This window comes from Cydia pomonella, chromosome 14, assembly GCF_033807575.1.
Source record: "Cydia pomonella isolate Wapato2018A chromosome 14, ilCydPomo1, whole genome shotgun sequence".
Taxonomy (NCBI): domain Eukaryota; kingdom Metazoa; phylum Arthropoda; class Insecta; order Lepidoptera; family Tortricidae; genus Cydia; species Cydia pomonella.
In genome coordinates, this window is record NC_084716.1 from 4,168,798 (window position 1) to 4,187,726 (window position 18,929).

General features: G+C 36.2%; 2 protein-coding genes across 2 annotated transcripts; one reads left to right on the forward strand and one right to left on the reverse strand.

Annotated features, from left to right (window-relative positions):
• Nucleotides 1-768: 768 nt before the first annotated feature.
• LOC133524746 (uncharacterized) lies at nucleotides 769-4,313 on the forward strand. The gene has a single exon (XM_061860898.1). The coding sequence runs from the start codon at nucleotides 920-922 to the stop codon at nucleotides 1,349-1,351; it is 432 nt and encodes a 143-aa protein (XP_061716882.1). The 5' UTR covers nucleotides 769-919; the 3' UTR covers nucleotides 1,352-4,313.
• A 4,655-nt stretch (nucleotides 4,314-8,968) lies between these two features.
• LOC133524747 (uncharacterized) lies at nucleotides 8,969-14,032 on the reverse strand. Its single transcript, XM_061860899.1, has 2 exons — nucleotides 13,799-14,032; nucleotides 8,969-11,953 (listed from the first exon to the last, which is right to left on the reverse strand). The coding sequence occupies exon 2, from the start codon at nucleotides 11,755-11,757 to the stop codon at nucleotides 9,106-9,108; it is 2,652 nt and encodes an 883-aa protein (XP_061716883.1). The 5' UTR covers nucleotides 11,758-11,953; nucleotides 13,799-14,032; the 3' UTR covers nucleotides 8,969-9,105.
• Between the last annotated feature and the right edge of the window lie 4,897 nt (nucleotides 14,033-18,929).

Genomic DNA, 18,929 nt, shown 5'->3' on the forward strand with positions numbered 1-18,929 from the left:
AATTTATTTCGCGATTTCGGGGTTGGTCCCATAGTAAAAGTTGCTGACCTACATATTGAGCCCATAAATTATTGCAGGTGACAAAATAAGCACCCTGTATGTAGGAGTTACTAGTAGCAATTAATACCTAATGCTTTCATTATAGCAGAGTGATTTAATAAATTAACTAATAAAGTTATTACCCTCGTTATCGTAATTAAAGTCAATCACTTCCTGCGTCGGCTAAATTACCATTCAGCCGGAGAACCATTTTGATTAATTGAACTTACATCAGTATACCTACTTATACGATATCTGTAAACGAAAATTAAAAGGGAACCTAAGTATTGGGGATGTTATGGCGATATGTCTGCTGGTAACTGTATTTGTCACTGGCAATGTCAAGTATTTGGACCATAAAATCTACCTAATGAACATTTTTTAAGTATCTTAATCGCGTGAAAACTCTTTTATTTATTTGGCCTGACGCTTAAAAAATTTCATATAGTCACCCTGCATAGCAGCTCTGACCGTAAAGTTTCGTAACAGGTGCAATTAAAAATATATGTGTAAAATATTTGTATACATAAAAATATTTATTTGTCGACCGAATCGCTTCCTGCTCAAAAAATTTGTTGCATCTAGGTCTGTCTCATCCAGACCGAAAGCTACAAAGTTGCAAGATCAAGTGTCTGACCCCATCAACCCACAGCCGGCGAGCCTCCGAGACTAGAGTGAATGCAAAATAACGATCTCGGGCGAGCACCTCCGAGTATCGCGAGGTTATATATATGAGCCCGTCGGGACACCTCTCCTCAGTCCGTACGAAGCTGCCCGCCAGAGTGCACGCCCCGCGGCTCTCGCTGCCGGTAACGACAACATTCAAGGCAAACAACCATTGTTATGTGAACTTGTGTCTCGTGGAACTCAAAACAGTGAAATGCCGACCGATATTATGTCAGCCTCGTGTCGCGCCGAGCGCTTCGGCAAAAGTTACACCAAGAAATCTTGTGACGCGGAGGTCAAGTCAGGCTTCGTGGTCCTTTCAGGGCTCGGAAGGATACGGCAGGACGTAAGAGTGGTGGTTTACAGAACATCTTTAGAGCACTTCGCCGTGATATATCCTAGGAAGCGTCTATCGAAGCCTATAAGTGTCGTTAACTTGAGGAATACGTCAGTCGAGCGCGCAGAGTCAGAGATGGGTTTAGTCGTTCGACAAAAAGGTTACGACAATGCGATATCCGCGAAGTTTCTGTGTGCTGAACGAGATGTGGACTCCTGGATAACGGCGCTCAGCGCAAGAGTGTCGCCTTCGTGTCAGCAGCAGACGAGCCTGCCGGTGCTCGTAGAGGAGGAAGCCTTCGACAACTGAACATAAACTAAACTGTGTTGTTGGTAATTTCATACCGCCGCGTCGGCGGACCGAATCGCGCCAGTTGCATCACGACATCGATTATCCGGATTCGTTTTGACGGATAATGTTTAGCACTAGGCGAGAAACGAGGTTATGTTTGTTTTGCAAGATCGAAAGTGAAAGCTCGTTTTTTTGCGGGCGCAATGAAAGTGTTCTTAATCAGCGCGTACTCGTGTCGCATGACTCACGGGTCGCATTGTGTCGATAAACAATCTCCGACGTTGTGAAACATGCCTAATGTGAGAATTCTCAGACTCTGGGAATACTTGCAACCTAGAAAACATAATACAAATACCTACGAGTGACTCAAAGACCACAACATGGTATTTCTTGAAGTGCAATTTCCACTTAATTTAAAACAAAAGAAATGTTTTACTACAGAACTATTCATATCTGTAATATTCTTGTAAATTGTAGTCTGTTTATGAGTAAACAAGGTAATCATATCTGTAAGTAGAACCTTAAAAAATAGTTTTCATTGTAAAGAGCTTAAATGATAAGGTAAATCCTTCGACCCAATGTAGCTTTGAACAAATAGCTGTCTTATTTTATTCTCTAATAACATTAGGTAATTGTAGTCGTGATACATTGCCAAAGCTCATAAAATGTAGTCATTGTCATTACCATTAAGGCATACGATTTACTTATTTTGTAACAAGGATGATACGCGTAAATCCTTATCTTTTGTTCCAACATTTTCATTTCTGGAATAAATTTCTGTATTGTATTAAACCGCACTCACTAACTGACCCAGAGTTATGTAAATAGAAACTTAAAAGACAAATGAATTTGTATTTAAATAGGGTTGTCAATTTACAGCTTGCAAACTGATATGACAGCCATTTTCTTGCAGGGGACCAATAGACAAAATGATTACATTATTCTGAATGTTTACTTCTTATTTCAAATTACGGCTAGAAATAGATTCCAGAAGCCTACTTCAATGAGCGTCAAAACTTCAATACAACACTTTTTTGCGCGCTTCACACAGTTTATAATACATGTACAGAATCAAACAAAGACAATTGGATAGAGGTAACAATAGGCGGTAGGTTTAATTTTTTTTAACTGGAACCTGGACACACAGATACAGATACAGATTTTTAAACAAAATCCCTTCGGCAACAGTGAATAGCTTGCACACTATGCGTAAAAAGTATCTATCATTCTCTGATATCTAAACAAAAAGAGATATCTCCAAGTTAAACTGTTGCAGTTACCTTTGAACGCAAACTGTCGAGATATAGGGGCCACTTGCATCATCCCGCTAGCCCGGGGTTAACCGGTTAAACCTGGAGTTACCATGGTCACCAGTACAATTTGACACTGGGTTAACGGTTTAACAGGTTAACCCCAGGTTATTGGGATGCTGCAAGTGGCGCTAATTGGAAAAATAACCGGAATGGCAGATACTTTTGGCGCATTATTTCATGCGCTACTATTGATACTGACTGACCCTACCTCTTTATTTGGATAAAGGCTCAGTCAGAAAATTAAGCTCGATCTCTAAATCCTGACCTTAACACCTCTTATGACGAAAGGGGGCGACCGCTTCGTCATACAAACGTAATCCCAATTTTCCTCCCTGGAATAATATCCAATGTTAATACATTATGGAAAATATTTTTATGTAATTTGATGTATATTAACCATAGCTGTGCCCCTTCGTTTGTGTTTCGATTATTATAGAAATAAGGAGCGAAAAACAAATTCCATACAAAATTTTAAATGCTCCTCTAACTCTAGATTCAAGATTCAAATTAAATATGCTATTAAAGACACAGTTAAAATAAATATATCATCTTAAGCCTTTACTCTTATAATAATTACAAATTAGAAAAAACAAAATCAAACCAAGGGGCATAGTTTTGGTTGAAATATATCAAATTGAATCAAAATATTTTCAATAATGTTAATATCCAGAGAGAGAAATGGGGACTACGTCATGGAAAGGCGGTTTCGGGTTAGTCGTCCACTTTCATTTTAAGGTTTCAGTCTAATCAACTTGGAGTCTTGAACCTAAAAGTGGCTTTGACCTGTGACCCCCGTCGGTCACTGATAGTCCTGAAATTAGCTACAAAGTGAAAATGAAGTTACTTTATTGGATGTGTAAGACGAGATGGATGGTTTTATCTGTAGATTAAAATAATATAACCTACCATATTCCCCTAAAGGGTGCCACCCATTACCAGTCTGCCTGCAGTCTCTAGTCCTATCGGGCGGCCTGCCGTCCCAGGCCAATAACGTCTACACAAATAAGCGATTATTGCCAACTCTGCATGCGTCTACAACCTGGCAGTTGAGAGTCGTCAGTTTTCGCCACAAGACCACGGACTCTCCGGCCAATATCTGTCGACGCTGACCGGAATCGTCAAGAGGCCACCCACTCTGGGTTCGCCCTCAGGCTGAAACCAGAAATGGAACTGTTAGTGTGTGTTTTGCGATTAACTGACAGACCAATATCATCAGACGAACTAGTAATCTGTGGACCCCTTAATACAGATGTACCTAACGCTAAAAGGAAATCTAAATAAAAATAAATCTCGTTACTGTAAATTAAAGAATATATTTTGCGTGGATTCCAGGCTTATATTTTTTTGTATAACACAAATACCAGAGTTGAATTGTAAATATTCGTTAAGCCCATAATTTAGTCATGTGTTCTTAAAGTCGAATTTATGTCTACATAATAAGTACCTACTTATTTATTTAACTTAGTTCCTGTAATAGCTACTGTCAATTCCTCCGGCCAAACGGGTCATATACTCATGTGTTACGATGTTGAGGGTAGTTTAGATATTGTCATTTGTTTTTCTATTTTTTAAATAGAGAACATTAATGTGATACACAAATGTGTGATTGTTTTATACGTATAGTATTATATATAGTAGTATTTTAATAAATAAATAATATTACAGAAGTGTTCTATTTATTGAATTTCGCCACAAACTTAGTGAGCGCAGACGTAATTAAGCTGATGTCTAAGTGCCACTTGCATTGCACCATCCCACTAACACGGGGTTAACCGGTTAACCCAGTGTCAAAGTGTACTGGGAAACATGGTAACTACGGTAACCATGGTAACCGGTTAACCCCGGGGTAGTGATTGGTACAAGTGACCCTAAGCAGCTTACCGCTTAAAACTCTCCTTATTCAACCCTTATGTCACCCAAAAGGTAGTCCACATCCACATCCCTTTTCAGCTTAATTTGCCTAGTGCCAAATGGATAAGAGATATGTGACTTCTCTTTTTTCAGTTATTTAAGCCACACAGTGTGTTTTTTTAGTTACTTCCATTATTTTACGGTTATATATAGGTCATAATGAGCAATTTTTGCAGCAATGGGAATCAACCACGAAATTACGAAAAAATTAGGGCCTCCTCACACTAGAGTCTCCCAAGCATCGGCTCTATGTTAACGGCACCAGGACATTTAAGAGAAAATTTGGAGTATTTTGATATTTTCTTGGCACCTGTAAAATTTCTACCAGTTTATGCGTTAAAAGTTGAATGTCCTATTCGTTCTTTATGTTTTCAATGTATTTAATAAAAGATACTGGAAATGGTTTCATTTCAATCTTATTACCAAATAAAATCTGTTTTTTGTTGCTCGTCATGGGATGTATGGCGCCATTCATTTTAAAATAAAGAAAAATCAACTCCAGATGCAGGTACTTTTGACGCGTTGTTTTATCCGCTTCTATTGATGAACAAGGAGGTATAAATGAGCTGAGCTTTTAAAATAGACGACATGGTGTTGCTAGCGCCATCTCTGGGTGCTTTGCAAAACCTAATCGGTGTCTGTGAGAGTATGGAAGGTAGAGGCAAGGAACAAAATCTCCATATAACAAAAAGTGTCCGACAAAAAACCATAAATAGGTGGCGCTACAATACCTAGAATACTTGAGTAAAAAATCAAATCATAGACAGCTCTCTTCACTCCGTCAATAACGCCTAGGTTCTTAGCTACTCTAGCGCTACTCTGGAGAGATTTGGAACTATTATTTATAGCTGACAGCTGGACACTTTTGCAACAATTCTGCCTAAAGAGTTATTGTTCCTATGTGAGAGTTTCGCAGGGAGGGAGCCATGGACTCAGATATTTAATTTTCAAGGCTGGTGCTAAAACATATGAGACTCTGCATCCAATTGAATGTGGCACTAACCTAAACAGGGTAACAGGGCATTTTAAATATCTGGGTCTGGGAAAGGGAGAGACGGGCGCTGTCCGTCCGCTGCAACATGTTGGCTCGTAGGTTTTCAGGGTGCACGAAGCAAGTTAAAGTAACTTTAATTTAGGGGATACTGCCAGTGTTTCAGTGTTTGTGTTGTTCCTATGGGTCAACTATGAGCCGAGCACGTACAGCGCTCTGCGAGTAGGTAAGGAAGTGAAATTTAGAAAATTTGAATAAATTATCATCTAAGTAAGATAAGTATTGTATTGTGAACAACATGTTTTGCTACACTCTTTCCAGGGTCCTTTATGTACCTATGTATCATACTGGTATGCAAATAAAGATCTCTATATCTATCTATCTCTAATATAATGATGCCTTCAGGATTTTTTAGGTTGTTAGGGAGTCCGAGCAGCATACTGAAGGTGCTGGGAGGTGGGATTCACCGCTGATGCGTAGATGGATCGGTCAGCACTCCAGCTTTGTAAATTATGACTGTTAACTATAAAATATAGCACAATTTAATTTAATTTCAATGTTTATTTATTTTTTATTCTATATGATGACTGTTATTAAATTTAATGTATAATTTATACATATATAAAAAAAATTTAATTCATTGCAGTGACCAAATTTGTGTATTTGTGTGTTGATGAATAATTAATGTTGACATGTATGAATTATTTTTAATTGATATCTACATGAGGTCATTTAGTTATCGTCAATTTATATTAAGTACATTAAAAATGTAACACTTCAGAACTATTACAATTATTAATAACGTCACTTCAGTATTTGTGTGATCAAAGTACTTTTATTACCTATAGATGTATTTTAAATTACAATATACAATACAACATAATACATTTTTTTAGTAAAACCTAAACTAAAATAAAAATTCACCCCTCGGCAAGGTGCCGTAGATGCTGGCAGCATTACCCCGCTGGATTGCAATACTAATGCGCTGTGCGAGGAAGCTGCCAGCCCTACGGTCCCCAGTCGCATCCACAAGCCTCTTTGACAAAGCCCCAAAAAATTTCAGGGCACCGGGACCCCACGGGCCAAGTGTTTCCACACCAAAAGGGGTAAAACTATATTCTTGGCCGATGCGGCTGTACTTAGCTCTTTTTTTTCGCTCAGCCGCATCCGCCGCTGCACCCGGTGAGACGGAAGTGCCATGAAGATGGGATGGGGCTAGTGTGTCCACGCATCCCACACCAACACCCGTCCCATCTCCCACGAAATTTTAATTAGATGTTTTTTATGTTTTAATTACCACATTAATATTGGGTAAAAATAGGTAATTGTTTCTTTTCTTTTTTTGTATCTTTTTACTGAGGCGTGCCAATAAAGAATATTCTATCTATATATTAATATGAAAACTTGTTACTAACACTAACACTTACACACACACATACTTTGTACATAACATTTTTTTTGTTTTGTCTGTTTTATGTTAACCTGTTTATGTGCAATAAAGTGACATATATACATACTTATATGGGTCATGCCTGAATTAAATGATCATTTTATTTAATTTTAATACACAATGTACCTACTATTTGTAGAACTTTTTGTTGAATTATATTATGTAACTCGGCACTACCCTTTCAATGTTTAAGTTCATAGTTTTCTGCTACCCAAGGTTGTCTGGAAGAGATCGCTTCTTAGCGATAAGACCGCCTGTTGTTACCTAACTTTTACGTGTTTTTTCATTTCCTGTCTATTTTTAACTGTATGGTGCACAATAAAGAATATTTACTTATTTACTTATTCATTTCAACTTTTACAGGTCATCTTTTGCGAAATGAGTAGGTGTACAGAATTAAATGTAAACCACCAGCCATACTCTGCGTGACTTTCGTGCGTGAAAAGTTGTTCAGTATGACGCGATGGGTCATACTGAACAACTTTTACTATGGCACCATTGCCGAAATCGCGAAAAAAAATGGCCGTTTCATTCGTTCCGGCTGACGTGATGCCGCTGATTTCTCATCATCATCATCTCAGCCGAAAGACGTCCACTGCTGGACAAAGGCCTCCCCCAAGGATCTCCACAACGAACGGTTATTCGCTGCCCTCAACCAACGGTTTCCCGCGACTTTAACCAGATTGTCGGTCCATCTAGTCTGGGGCCTTCCCACGCTGCGTCTATGATTTCGGTGTTTATCCCATAATAAAAGTATGACGGTCATACCTACTGAATAACTTGACCATACTATGACCTATGAAGTCACTACGCAGAGTATGGCCGGTGGTTAAAATGTAACCGTGTATGTCCTATAGACCATAATAAGCTGCTTTTACTATCCTGAATGTCAAAAAGATGTTAAGATGGTCATACTTAACAAATTTCCCCATGCTGGAACTCACCACAACATCGCGAACTTAACTTGAGAGCCCGAAGTAGACGAAATATGGGCCCGGGGGTATATTTTTTTCACGATTTTCATATCGAAAAATCTTATACAGTCAAGGTATTAATTATCGACACAGACAAAGTGCCAAAAATATGTATACGCGACCTTATTGACCATACATTAAAGTATTGTGTACATATTTTTGGGACTTTGTCCGTATCGATATTTAATTCCAGTATATTGTATTAAATTGTTTGCTTGTTGTTAACCTAGGGAAGAGCGGTGCTACTCAACATAGGTAATTCTATGCTTACCGGGTGGCTCCATCCCCTAAATCATGGCCATGTGTATTTTAAAGAAATAAAGCATTTTGTATTTGTACATCGACTAATGGCTAACGCAAAGACAGAAATCATGGGATGACAGGGGGCCTACCGCGAAAATCGAAGTTCGTCAATTGCGGGCATTTTTCTCTGTCACTCTAATGACGTCTTCGAGAGAGTAAAAGAGAAAGATCCCCAGAATTGCCGAATTTCCGATTTTTCGCAGTAGGACTCCAGATGCTACGAAAACTCACGTGAATGTTTCCATAGATTATTTAAATTTCGGTTGGCGTTTTCTACCAACAATTGTCATCTTGGCTAGGCCCCGTGATCAGCCAAAATTTAGGAAACACTCAATTGTTTGACAATTCTGGATTTCCCATATAAATTAAAACTCGCAAAATATAAAGATTACAAAAAACGGCCTGAATACATAGGTATTTCATTTAAATCAGACGATAGTAAGAAAAGTAGTTTTTTAGCACAAGGGCCGAATAAAATTTAGCTGAAGTTAACTTAATTCAAGTCTGTCGCCCTCAGCCAGACCTTAAGACGAAAGTAGAGCGGAGCACAAACATAGTCCTCATTTTCCATTCTGGATTCATTACATATCAATTATGTCATTATAAATATTTGAAGTTTGATTTTTTTCGAGTTTTTAAATATTATACTCGTACGAGTAAAAATTTTGTATGTACAAAATAATAATGCAAATATATAAAAAAAACGGTTTAATCATATGGCACAAATACATAATATATACTATTATAACTAACTTATTCTAACTATACAGCCTTACAATTTATAAGTATGTTTTCAAAAACCGGCCAAAACAATTTGTAACTATTTGTAATCAGTTCGTCGGTTTTTGAGTATTCGGCACAAAACCTCTTCTCCTCCTCATGAAAGGACGCCTTCCTCTAAAATGCCGTGGGGGGCCTTTTCGTTTGCATATTTGTTTTGTTTGTTGAGTTTTTGCCTGGTTAGAAGGCCCAGAAGTCTTCACTACACGTGGTTTGTCTTGGCCGATTTTTTTCAAATTAACTTTACGTTCCTCACTGATAATAAATTCTAGAATTTCCTTATCGTTATTAAATTTCATTATTCCTTCTATTTTAACACGTTCAATTCGATTTACATAACTTTTACATACGTGTATAAATTCTTTAACGTCGACATTTTTCACTATATCCTGGTAACGCGAGTACACTTCCTTAATCATGTAAATAACATTAGATGGAAAAATTGTTACCAAATCAACGTGATATTTCTTTTTCTTCAAAATATATTCGATGTATTCATCTAAAGTGGGATATTTCTCGGAATCTTTGACGCAATTAATAAACAAATTGTATACAGACAAAACCCTATCAAATTCCATTGAATCAATTGCCTCGTAGGTAATATTTACTTTATCTTTGTCATTATTAATAACAACTTTTTTAGAAACCTCATTTAATTCTGCATAAAATGATTTGTTATTCTCAACAATAAAAAAAGGACGGAATGTTTTGTCACATATTTCAAACATACCTCTACCATCTTTTGATTTATTTTGATCATTTATAATATACATTAAATGTACGAAATCATTCAGGTTAACAACTACACCATCATTAATATCATCATCACCTAACATACCTTTGTGATCCAAGTTTAAGTAACTAAGTTTCCTTATGTTATACGGTTTTTCGATTTCAGAGACGAGAAAACCGTTAACATTTTTGAATATTCTTTCTAACAAATAATTCACTCTTTCTCCATATGTTGGAATTTTTTTCAAAATCATAACATGCCTAATTACGTCTCTACGTTTTTCAATAGACTCTAAATCTAAATCGTAATTCAAATACTTTAATATTTCGATCATACAATGCGCTACGCCGTAATACATTCTTAAACGTTCATGCGTGAAATTTTGATGATCATTTCTAAATATGCATGACGATAATTCTACGCAGTACCACAAAGCGGTTGGCAAAGACGTAATGAATGGAGGATCTAGCGGCAATCCTGATAGCCCAATTCTACACACAGTCGCACTAATGCGTCGCATTACATACTTCTTAAATTGTTTAACCACATTTCTATCCATCCATTCTTTATTTTCGCAATTTTTCCATAAAACGTAATAAAACAATCCAATATTGTAATTTATTTTTTTGAAATCAAAATATGTCGCCGCTAAAATATAATCATTGTATTTATCAAATTCATCCGTGTCTATTAGCACCAGGCCACCATGGAACGATCTTCGAGTGCGCGGCTCAGTCTTATTAGTGTTTGTCAATAACTGTTTATACACGTTTAAAGTGTAAAAGTATCCGATCGACTCACTTATATCTGAATCGTTCAACAAAAACAACGGACACTCCATCGTTGACTTAAATTTGTTAAAACTAGCAGGTGATACTTCAGTCGAATCGTTTGTTCTGTGAAATATAAGTTTGTCTAGCATGTTAAATTCTGTTAACAATATAACAGGTATTCCTTTCTCGTCATCTAGAATAATATCAGGAAATTCTATTTCTTGTTCGGCTGCAAAATTAACTTCAACGATCGGCTCTTCTTCAATAGGATTATCAAATTTAGTCTCAAATTTCAATGCATCAAACGAGTAAGACTTTGTGTCGCTGACAATGTAATTAATCAAAGTCGAAATGGCTTTTTCAACCTCAACCTTCCAACCTTGAGATGGAGCGTTAAGGTTGATGTACCAATCTGTTTTAACGAATTCAGCCAAAAATTCATTTTTGTCTTTTGTATTGAGGGTAGAATCACTCTTTTGTGATTTGGATGACAATTCTGCAAACAGTCGATTTCGCAACTTCTTCAATTTATCTATTTCTTGTAAAGCAAGAGCATCGTGTTTAAATTTATTAATATACTTTAATTTGATATAAGACTTTAAATTTTCCTTTTCGGCTGCAAAATTATCAAGATTGATTGCATTGTAGTTATATTCTTCTGAAATATTTACATTATCAACGAGTACATAATTACGATAAACCATGCATTGGCATTTTAAAAACGACGCGGCAACAGAGAGGTCTATATTATATCCACTTTCATTAAAGGCATGAAAAACGACCCTTTCGTAATGCATATCTTCATTTAGTTTAAAACATCTCATCGCTTCATTATGATCAATCAAACCATCAGTTATAATATAAATTAGCTTGATTTTATTATTTTCACCACAGATATCACTTTTAGTTTTTATCCATTCTATAATCGTTCCCGGATCTGTACCCATGTTTCCAGATTGCTGTTCGTTATATGCAATTACAGTTGTGTCTTCATCTACTTTGTAACATTTGTCTCCCCAATGTAAGTAAATTATTTTAGATTCTGTAGTAGGCTCTCCGGCATCCAGAAGTTCTTTTTTTATTTTTTCTACGTCACTTTTGAATTCTTTAAACGATTTCATGCCATTCCTGTGAAAATAAATTTCGCCTTCCGTAGACCCCGAAAAGTCTTTTGCGTAAATAAAGTAATTAACCATCTTGCTTTTAATGTAACTATTAAACTACACCGAAGATTTTGAGTGACGACCACGTACCCTAAGAGGCAGCGAGATCCTTAAAAGACTTATAAATATAGTAGAGACTGTTGGAAGGTCCACCGTCGGCCGGTAACGACCGGTTGCCAAGCCGGTCGTTGCGGGGATTCCTGGTCCAGCAGACGCAAGAAGCGAGTTCCTGGAAGTAAAAGGAGCATGTGTTAGAATTTACATTTAAATGGGTTTACTCTAGATATACAAGGTGTAATAAAAATAGTGGGGATTTGTTTAAGGGCAAATTCGGTATCATGTTCTGATTATGAAAAAGTGGAACATTTTTTCCCGCTTAATTTTTTTTTGTATGGGGTACAACTAAGGGGTTTTCCAAGTCGTATGACATAAATAAAAGTCAAAAATGTTTGCTGTCAAGTTTTTTTTCTACTTTTTCCTTTATTGTTGTTACACCTTGTATATCAGACGGTGATAAGGATAAGAGCACTGGTTTTTTCTCAACTTGTTGCGAATCATTACCACAAAAAATTCGAAACGAAATGTGTTATGTGTTATGTTTAGAGTGAGTCTGAATCTTGCCCAAGCGGAGGATTTTTCCTTGTTATGCGCTAAAACTGCTAAAAGTATATGTAAATGAAATATTTACACCTTCCCGCCTGACCACACGCTACACTAGCGCCCCTGGCGGCGAATTTACTCGCGATAGTCACAAATGTTATTTATAAATGTTGTTATGTATTTTTCATGTCACTATATGATGTTAGTATAAAAAATGTTGTATTGACTTGTAAAAGAGCCTTTGAGGCCTACTTGCAGAAAAAAAATTGAATTTTGAATTTTGAATGTTTTGGTTTTTTCATGATTCACCGCTGACCTTGGGACGCGCTGCTCAGCACAGTAACATAGGTATGAATCACAGTGCGATCACAACAAAAATTACGTCATGCTGATAAGAATAGTAACGATATCTATAAATATTTTTAATGCAAGTACAGTCTCTGTTTAATCCTTCGCTCAATACTTAAAAAAAAAAATATTAATTTAATTAAGTATTTTTTCTTTTAAAATGGTAATTGCTATCTAACAATGTTTTTAGCACTAAACCAATACTTAAGTGAAAAAATAATATAATGTGTTAAGAGTTAAGTGCGTGCTAGAAATGCATTTCAAAATAAAATTGGCTATACGCTGGCACGTGTCTTGAGCTGGTTAGATTAGGAAGGTGCATCCACGACGGATTAGGTGTACTGTACGTGGATGCACCGCGTCGAGACATTTGGCCCTTACTAATCCTATGAGTAATTTTATTTTTGAAATAAGTAGCCAAGCTAACTCTGCAGCGATTTTGATAGCACAGGTTGTGCAAGTATTATTTGTGCAATTATGACGTTTAAAATAACACTTGCACAGTATGTGCTATCAAAATTGCTGCCGAGTTAGCGTTGTCTGACGGTAAATGCGCTTACATCATGGGGCACTTTCTTTGGGGCGAGCTTAGGTAATATGCAAGTGGAAAACCCATAGATTCAAAAAAAATCTTCAGGTAACATGTTAGTTTTGTAATGTCAATCCACGTATGCACTACAAACATTTTTGTTTATAAACCAGGTTTATTAACAATGTTTCCTAATGAGTAATCATACGTTTCTGAGAAACTTTCTTTACCAACACTGTTTATAAACAACATTGTTTATTCAACTAGAGAACAAATCTATTTTTTAAATATTTTGATTCCCAACTCGGCCACAGTGGCGGGGCAAGACCAAAATTTTATGTGTGCAAGGTACATTTAGCGAGACCCTCTGGTGGTACAAAAAATAACGAACATTTTTAAATTGTCTTCGAGATTATAGGTAAGCGATGGTAGCCCACGTCGCCGACGTCCAACGCCGCCTCTGGGTAGACTTGGTCACTTTTTATTTAGTGATATCTGTTTTAGTTTATAAAATTGTTAATAGTGAATACCTGCGTGGCATTATCTTTAATTCTTAACTTGCAGGAAAAATATCCATAACTCGTAAAGCGAACTTACCGGCTCAAATTATAATGTTGTGCAAAACCAAGTTGTCACTTTCAAGAAAAATGTCTGTTGCCAGGATCAAAACAATCTTATCAAGTATCAACACGACCATAAAGTTTAGGTAAATAAATAAGTGAACACAATTAACTAAGACCCGTTTCAAAATTCAAGGACTTTTTTTATCAGACATTAGGTTATAGGTCGACACCCTGTGACTGCCGATGGCAGACTGAAATACAATGCTGCACCAGTCTGCTTTTATAGAACGTCAGAATTTTAAATGTTGCGCAATATTTGCATTTGTGTCTTAAAAGGTCGAATGGGATAAATATGTACAGTCAACCAATTTGAATCCTAGGCCACTATAGAACCTTGTCGCTTTAACCACTAGATACTTGACACGCATCACTCAATAAGCACTGTCGTAGAAGTCATTATGGCATGGTTCTATAGTGGCCTAGGAATCAAATTGGTTGACTGTTCATACTCGTAAACTTTGGGTTTAATAATGCCTATAGTTATTTAGCGAAAACTTCAAATTGAAGAAAAAACCAAATGAGGGGTTACCTATTGTAAAACATTACGCAACATAGCGACATATTTGCGACGGGAATTGAAATAGGGATTTCTTGTCTTATAGTATATTATATCATCTTGTGCAATATTTCAAGCAATTCAAAATGAGGGAAAAATATGGGAAAACTATGAAAAGAGGCCAAATTATGATAGCCTATTTTATATTTTAAAGCATAACTAAAAATCGTCATAATACTGTCAAACAATAAGCATTTTGGCTATGCTACATTTTTACTTCACTATATTGGCAAAAACGGAAATTCGTCATGTCCGTCTATCAAATTATCTGTCTGTCCGTCCGTCCCTCTACCCATACTTGATATTTTTTTTAGATTTTCCATTATAAATAAAAAGTTATTCACTTTAAAAAACAAAGAAACGTTTTCAGATCTGCAACCCTAGCCATTTCATTTAATAAGTACTCCGCATGACCAACTACATACACTTTGAACAGTTTGAACTTTTAGTCCCCTTCTATGGACTTTCTTAAAAAAATTTTTTTCATTGTGTCGATTTATAACTGTTTTAAATCAATAGCTTAAGTAGTTCCCGGATATTTACCAATATAACAGGTAGACTGATGAACATACACCGGTGTAAATCACTTTCTTAGGTGGTCACTTTCGAGATAGGTCAGAAATTGACATCCTAAGATAGTGACGTCCTCAGAACGTGACCTAACTGGAAATTGACCAAAGAAAGTGACCTACTCTGCCTAAAGGGGATAGACAGAGTCGCACCATAAGAATTCATTTTGAAACGAAACCCAAAAAAACTTCAGTAAACATCAACGTGTGGCATATCATATGGTTTTTGCATTTTTAAGATGCTCCAAATTTGTTTACTCATTACAATATTTAGAGATATTCTAAGGGTAAATAAGTTTTGGCAAAGATTTCATTTTTGATACAAGCTTTTGTCGCTGAGTGTACTTTTCTTACCACAAGAAAGTAATACTCATCGAGACAATTCTAAAAACTCCAAACACTAATATGTTTCGTTGTTTCATCACAGAGTTCCTATGGCCACCTTCTGTCTACATCATCAGATCAACTCGATGGTACCATAATATAGCTATATCACCCGACTTACATATATATGCAAATTTGCAGCTCAATCGGAAATCGGGAAGTGGGTCAAAATTAGCTTCGAAGATCTGACCCACACAAACACCCTAACTAACAAACTTACATACTATGAAATACCAAAACAATCAAACCAAATCAAATCCAAATGAACGTAATATAAAGCGTATCATTCAAAATCATCATTTAAAAGTCAATTCTACCAGCACACATGAGGAAGCTACTCAAAATTTGCATCTGATTACTTTGGCCCACATGTGGATGAAATGCAACTTTCTCATTCGTTTATGAACAATCAAGAGGGCTTTTACCACAGTTGGTGTGGTGAAATAGTTATTTACGATACAAGTGCGAAAAGTAGGGAAATCGTAACGAGTGGCGATAAATCAAAACACGACCGAAGGGAGCAAATCACCTATTCGCACATGTATCGTATAACGTTTCACAGTACATGACCCTTTAAATTTTTGACAGAGTTTAAAATAATAATTTGTAAATTTATTGTATATTTTAGTGTAGTTATTCTTTAGTGTCTATTTCTATTATAATGTGTGTGTTGTTTGAATATTGTACAAATATGAGCCAAATAGCTTGAAATAAATAAATTTTAATTTAATTTAATAATGTGCTAATTTACGCCTTAGTACGGAAAACTGTTATTGGCTTAATACTATTTAAAAATACCTATGTAAGTTGTATGTCTACCGCTGTGGTTGTCCTGAGTACCAATAAAAAAAAATATTAAAAAGCAGCCAAGTGCGAGTCGGACTCGCCAATGAAGGGTTCCGTACCATTTATGACGTATCAAAAAAAACTACTTACTAGATCTCGTTCAAACCAATTTTCGGTGGAAGTTTGCATGATAATGTATATCATATATTTTTTTAGATTTTTTATCTGTTATTTTAGAAGTTACGGGGGGGGGGGGGGGGGGCACACATTTTTTCACTTTGGAAGTGTCTCTCGCGCAAACTATTCAGTTTAGAAAAAATGATATTAGAAACCTAAATATAATTTTTGAAGACCTATCCCACACGTATGGGTTTGATGAAAAAAGATTTTTTGAGGTTCAGTTCTAACTATGGGGAACTCCCAAAATTTATTGCTTTTTTTCTATTTTTGTGTAAAAATCTTAATGCGGTTCATAGAATACAACTACTTACCAAGTTTGAACAGTATAGCTCTTATCGTTTCGGATAAAAGTGGCTGTGACATAATCGGACAGACAGACGGACATGACGAATCTATAAGGGTTCCGTTTTTTGCCATTTGGCTACGGAACCCTAAAAAGTAAAGTAAAAAAAAAGTAGCACCATATGTACTGTAAACAATATTTCAATTCATTGCGTTATCAGTAGTTTCTCGGAAGTACAGTTTTGTATCCATGACTAAAAACTTGTTTTTACATTGTGCAATAGGGAGCTATGGCTACAGACTGCACAGTGTTAGTTACAAGCTTTTTATTTAACTTGCAAGGTATGTATCTATGTATGTATGTAACTATGTTTGGACGTGTCAAATCTTTTGACTTTTGCTCTAGAAAAAGATGACGAAATGGATTAATTAATTTAATAGGATAACGAGATGTTAAATGTTTGCATGACATTTTTAATCCAAATGGTTAACATTTTGGTGGTAACTAACTATTTTTGGGTTAATAATGATTAGTTTGGAGTTATTTGCTTAAATAGAATAGCAAGATGTATACATTTTGGTAATCATTTCACATTGCAATGGAGTTTTAATTTCGGTGATCATTTACTATTCTTGGTGGTAAAAATGGTTTTTTGATGTTAAATTTTACTTTATCTGAGAGTCTAGTCTGCAGGTACTTAAATAAAAATACTTATTTCAGTCCCAAGAAGTTTATAAAGCTTGAAAAAATCATTTTTTTTTAAATCATAATCGTGTTTGGACTTTGAACACGATCTGTTTCAAGGTTAAAAAGCGTGTTTTTCTTGTGTTTTTTAAACTATTAATTTTTTTTATACTACGTCGGTGGCAAACAAGCATACGGCCTGCCTGATGGTAAGCAGTCTCCGTAGCCTATGTACACCTGCAACTCCAGAGGAGTTACATGCGCGTTGCCGACCCTAACCCCACCCCTCTCGTTGAGCTCTGGCAACCTTACTCACCGGCAGGAACACAACACTATGAGTAGGATCAAGTGTTATTTGTCATGAAATTCATTTTAAAGTTTTCGTTATTCAAATATTGAATTAGGTTGATGATAATTTCCCGGCGTCTATCAATTAATCATTTTTCCTGATTGATATTTTATAGAGATATTTAGCGACGTGACAGACAAACGGATGGACAGAGTCACAATATTTAATCAAGAACAGCGCTAAAATATGTGTGTAGTGACTGTCTATTGTCATTGCGATTATCTCCTACCCTAGAGAATTACATAATACAATGACCTGTGATCAATAACAGTATGTGATAACCACTCTGAAGTTTAAGTTTTAACATACCAAGGTTTCAATATGCATACGTATGCAAAAGCGGCCATAGTTATTAATATTTACAATACCTACTAGTTTATGGAGGGTAGATTTAGTTTTTTCTGCCAACAAACTGTACTGCAGTTTGGCAGATTAAGTAGTAGTTTAAGGCTTTTTGTAATCTTCTTTTGATTCAAATAAATTAAAAAAAAGAGCCTGTGCGAGCTGCCTTGCGACCCCCATGGTTACATCATTTAAAAAAAACCGGGCAAGTGCGAGTCGGACTCGCGCACGAAGGGTACCGTACCATTATTTATAAAAACTGCATAAAAATTATGTTTGTTGTATGGGAGCCCCCCTTAAATATTTATTTTATTCTGTTTTTAGTATTTGTTGTTATAGCGGCAACAGAAATACATCATCTGTGAAAATTTCAACTGTCTAGCTATCACGGTTCATGAGATACAGCCTGGTGACAGACGGACGGACGGACAGCGAAGTCTCAGTAATGGGTCCCGTTTGACCCTTTAGGTACGGAACCCTAAAAGTGCAATAATTTATTTGATAAAAAACATTTCACGAGAATCGATTGAGAAATGCAACCCGCCGCAGCAACAGGACAAACGGCTTACATACGAAAGCGTATTTTCCCAAGCTGAAACGGACACTTTGGGCTTGAAAATGAGATTACATGATGCGCGTGCGCATTGAATCTGACCGGCTAGGTTGTAGGTATCGGTCATCCAATCCACAAATAACCGGGAACCTGAGGCGAGAGAGTGGATCTGCTCCTGCGCAACTGCTTATCCACTTAAATATATTCACGCGCAGATGACTCCAGCAACGTTTTATGTTGGTCATAGATGGGAAACGTAAGGTTCGAAATAAATTAACTTATATAGGATTTTTTGTATATTCATTTTTATAGACACAAAAAATATACCAGAGGTATAAACCAGAAGAAAATTAAAACAAAACAAATGTATTTTTTTAATGTTAGACCACTCGACATGAATTACTATAAAAAAAATTACA

What these genes read in the sequence shown, in the direction of transcription:
- LOC133524746 (XM_061860898.1), top strand. Translation starts at nt 920, where the DNA reads ATGCCGACCGATATTATGTCAGCCTCGTGTCGCGCCGAGCGCTTCGGC.
- LOC133524747 (XM_061860899.1), bottom strand. Translation starts at nt 11,757, where the DNA reads ATGGTTAATTACTTTATTTACGCAAAAGACTTTTCGGGGTCTACGGAA.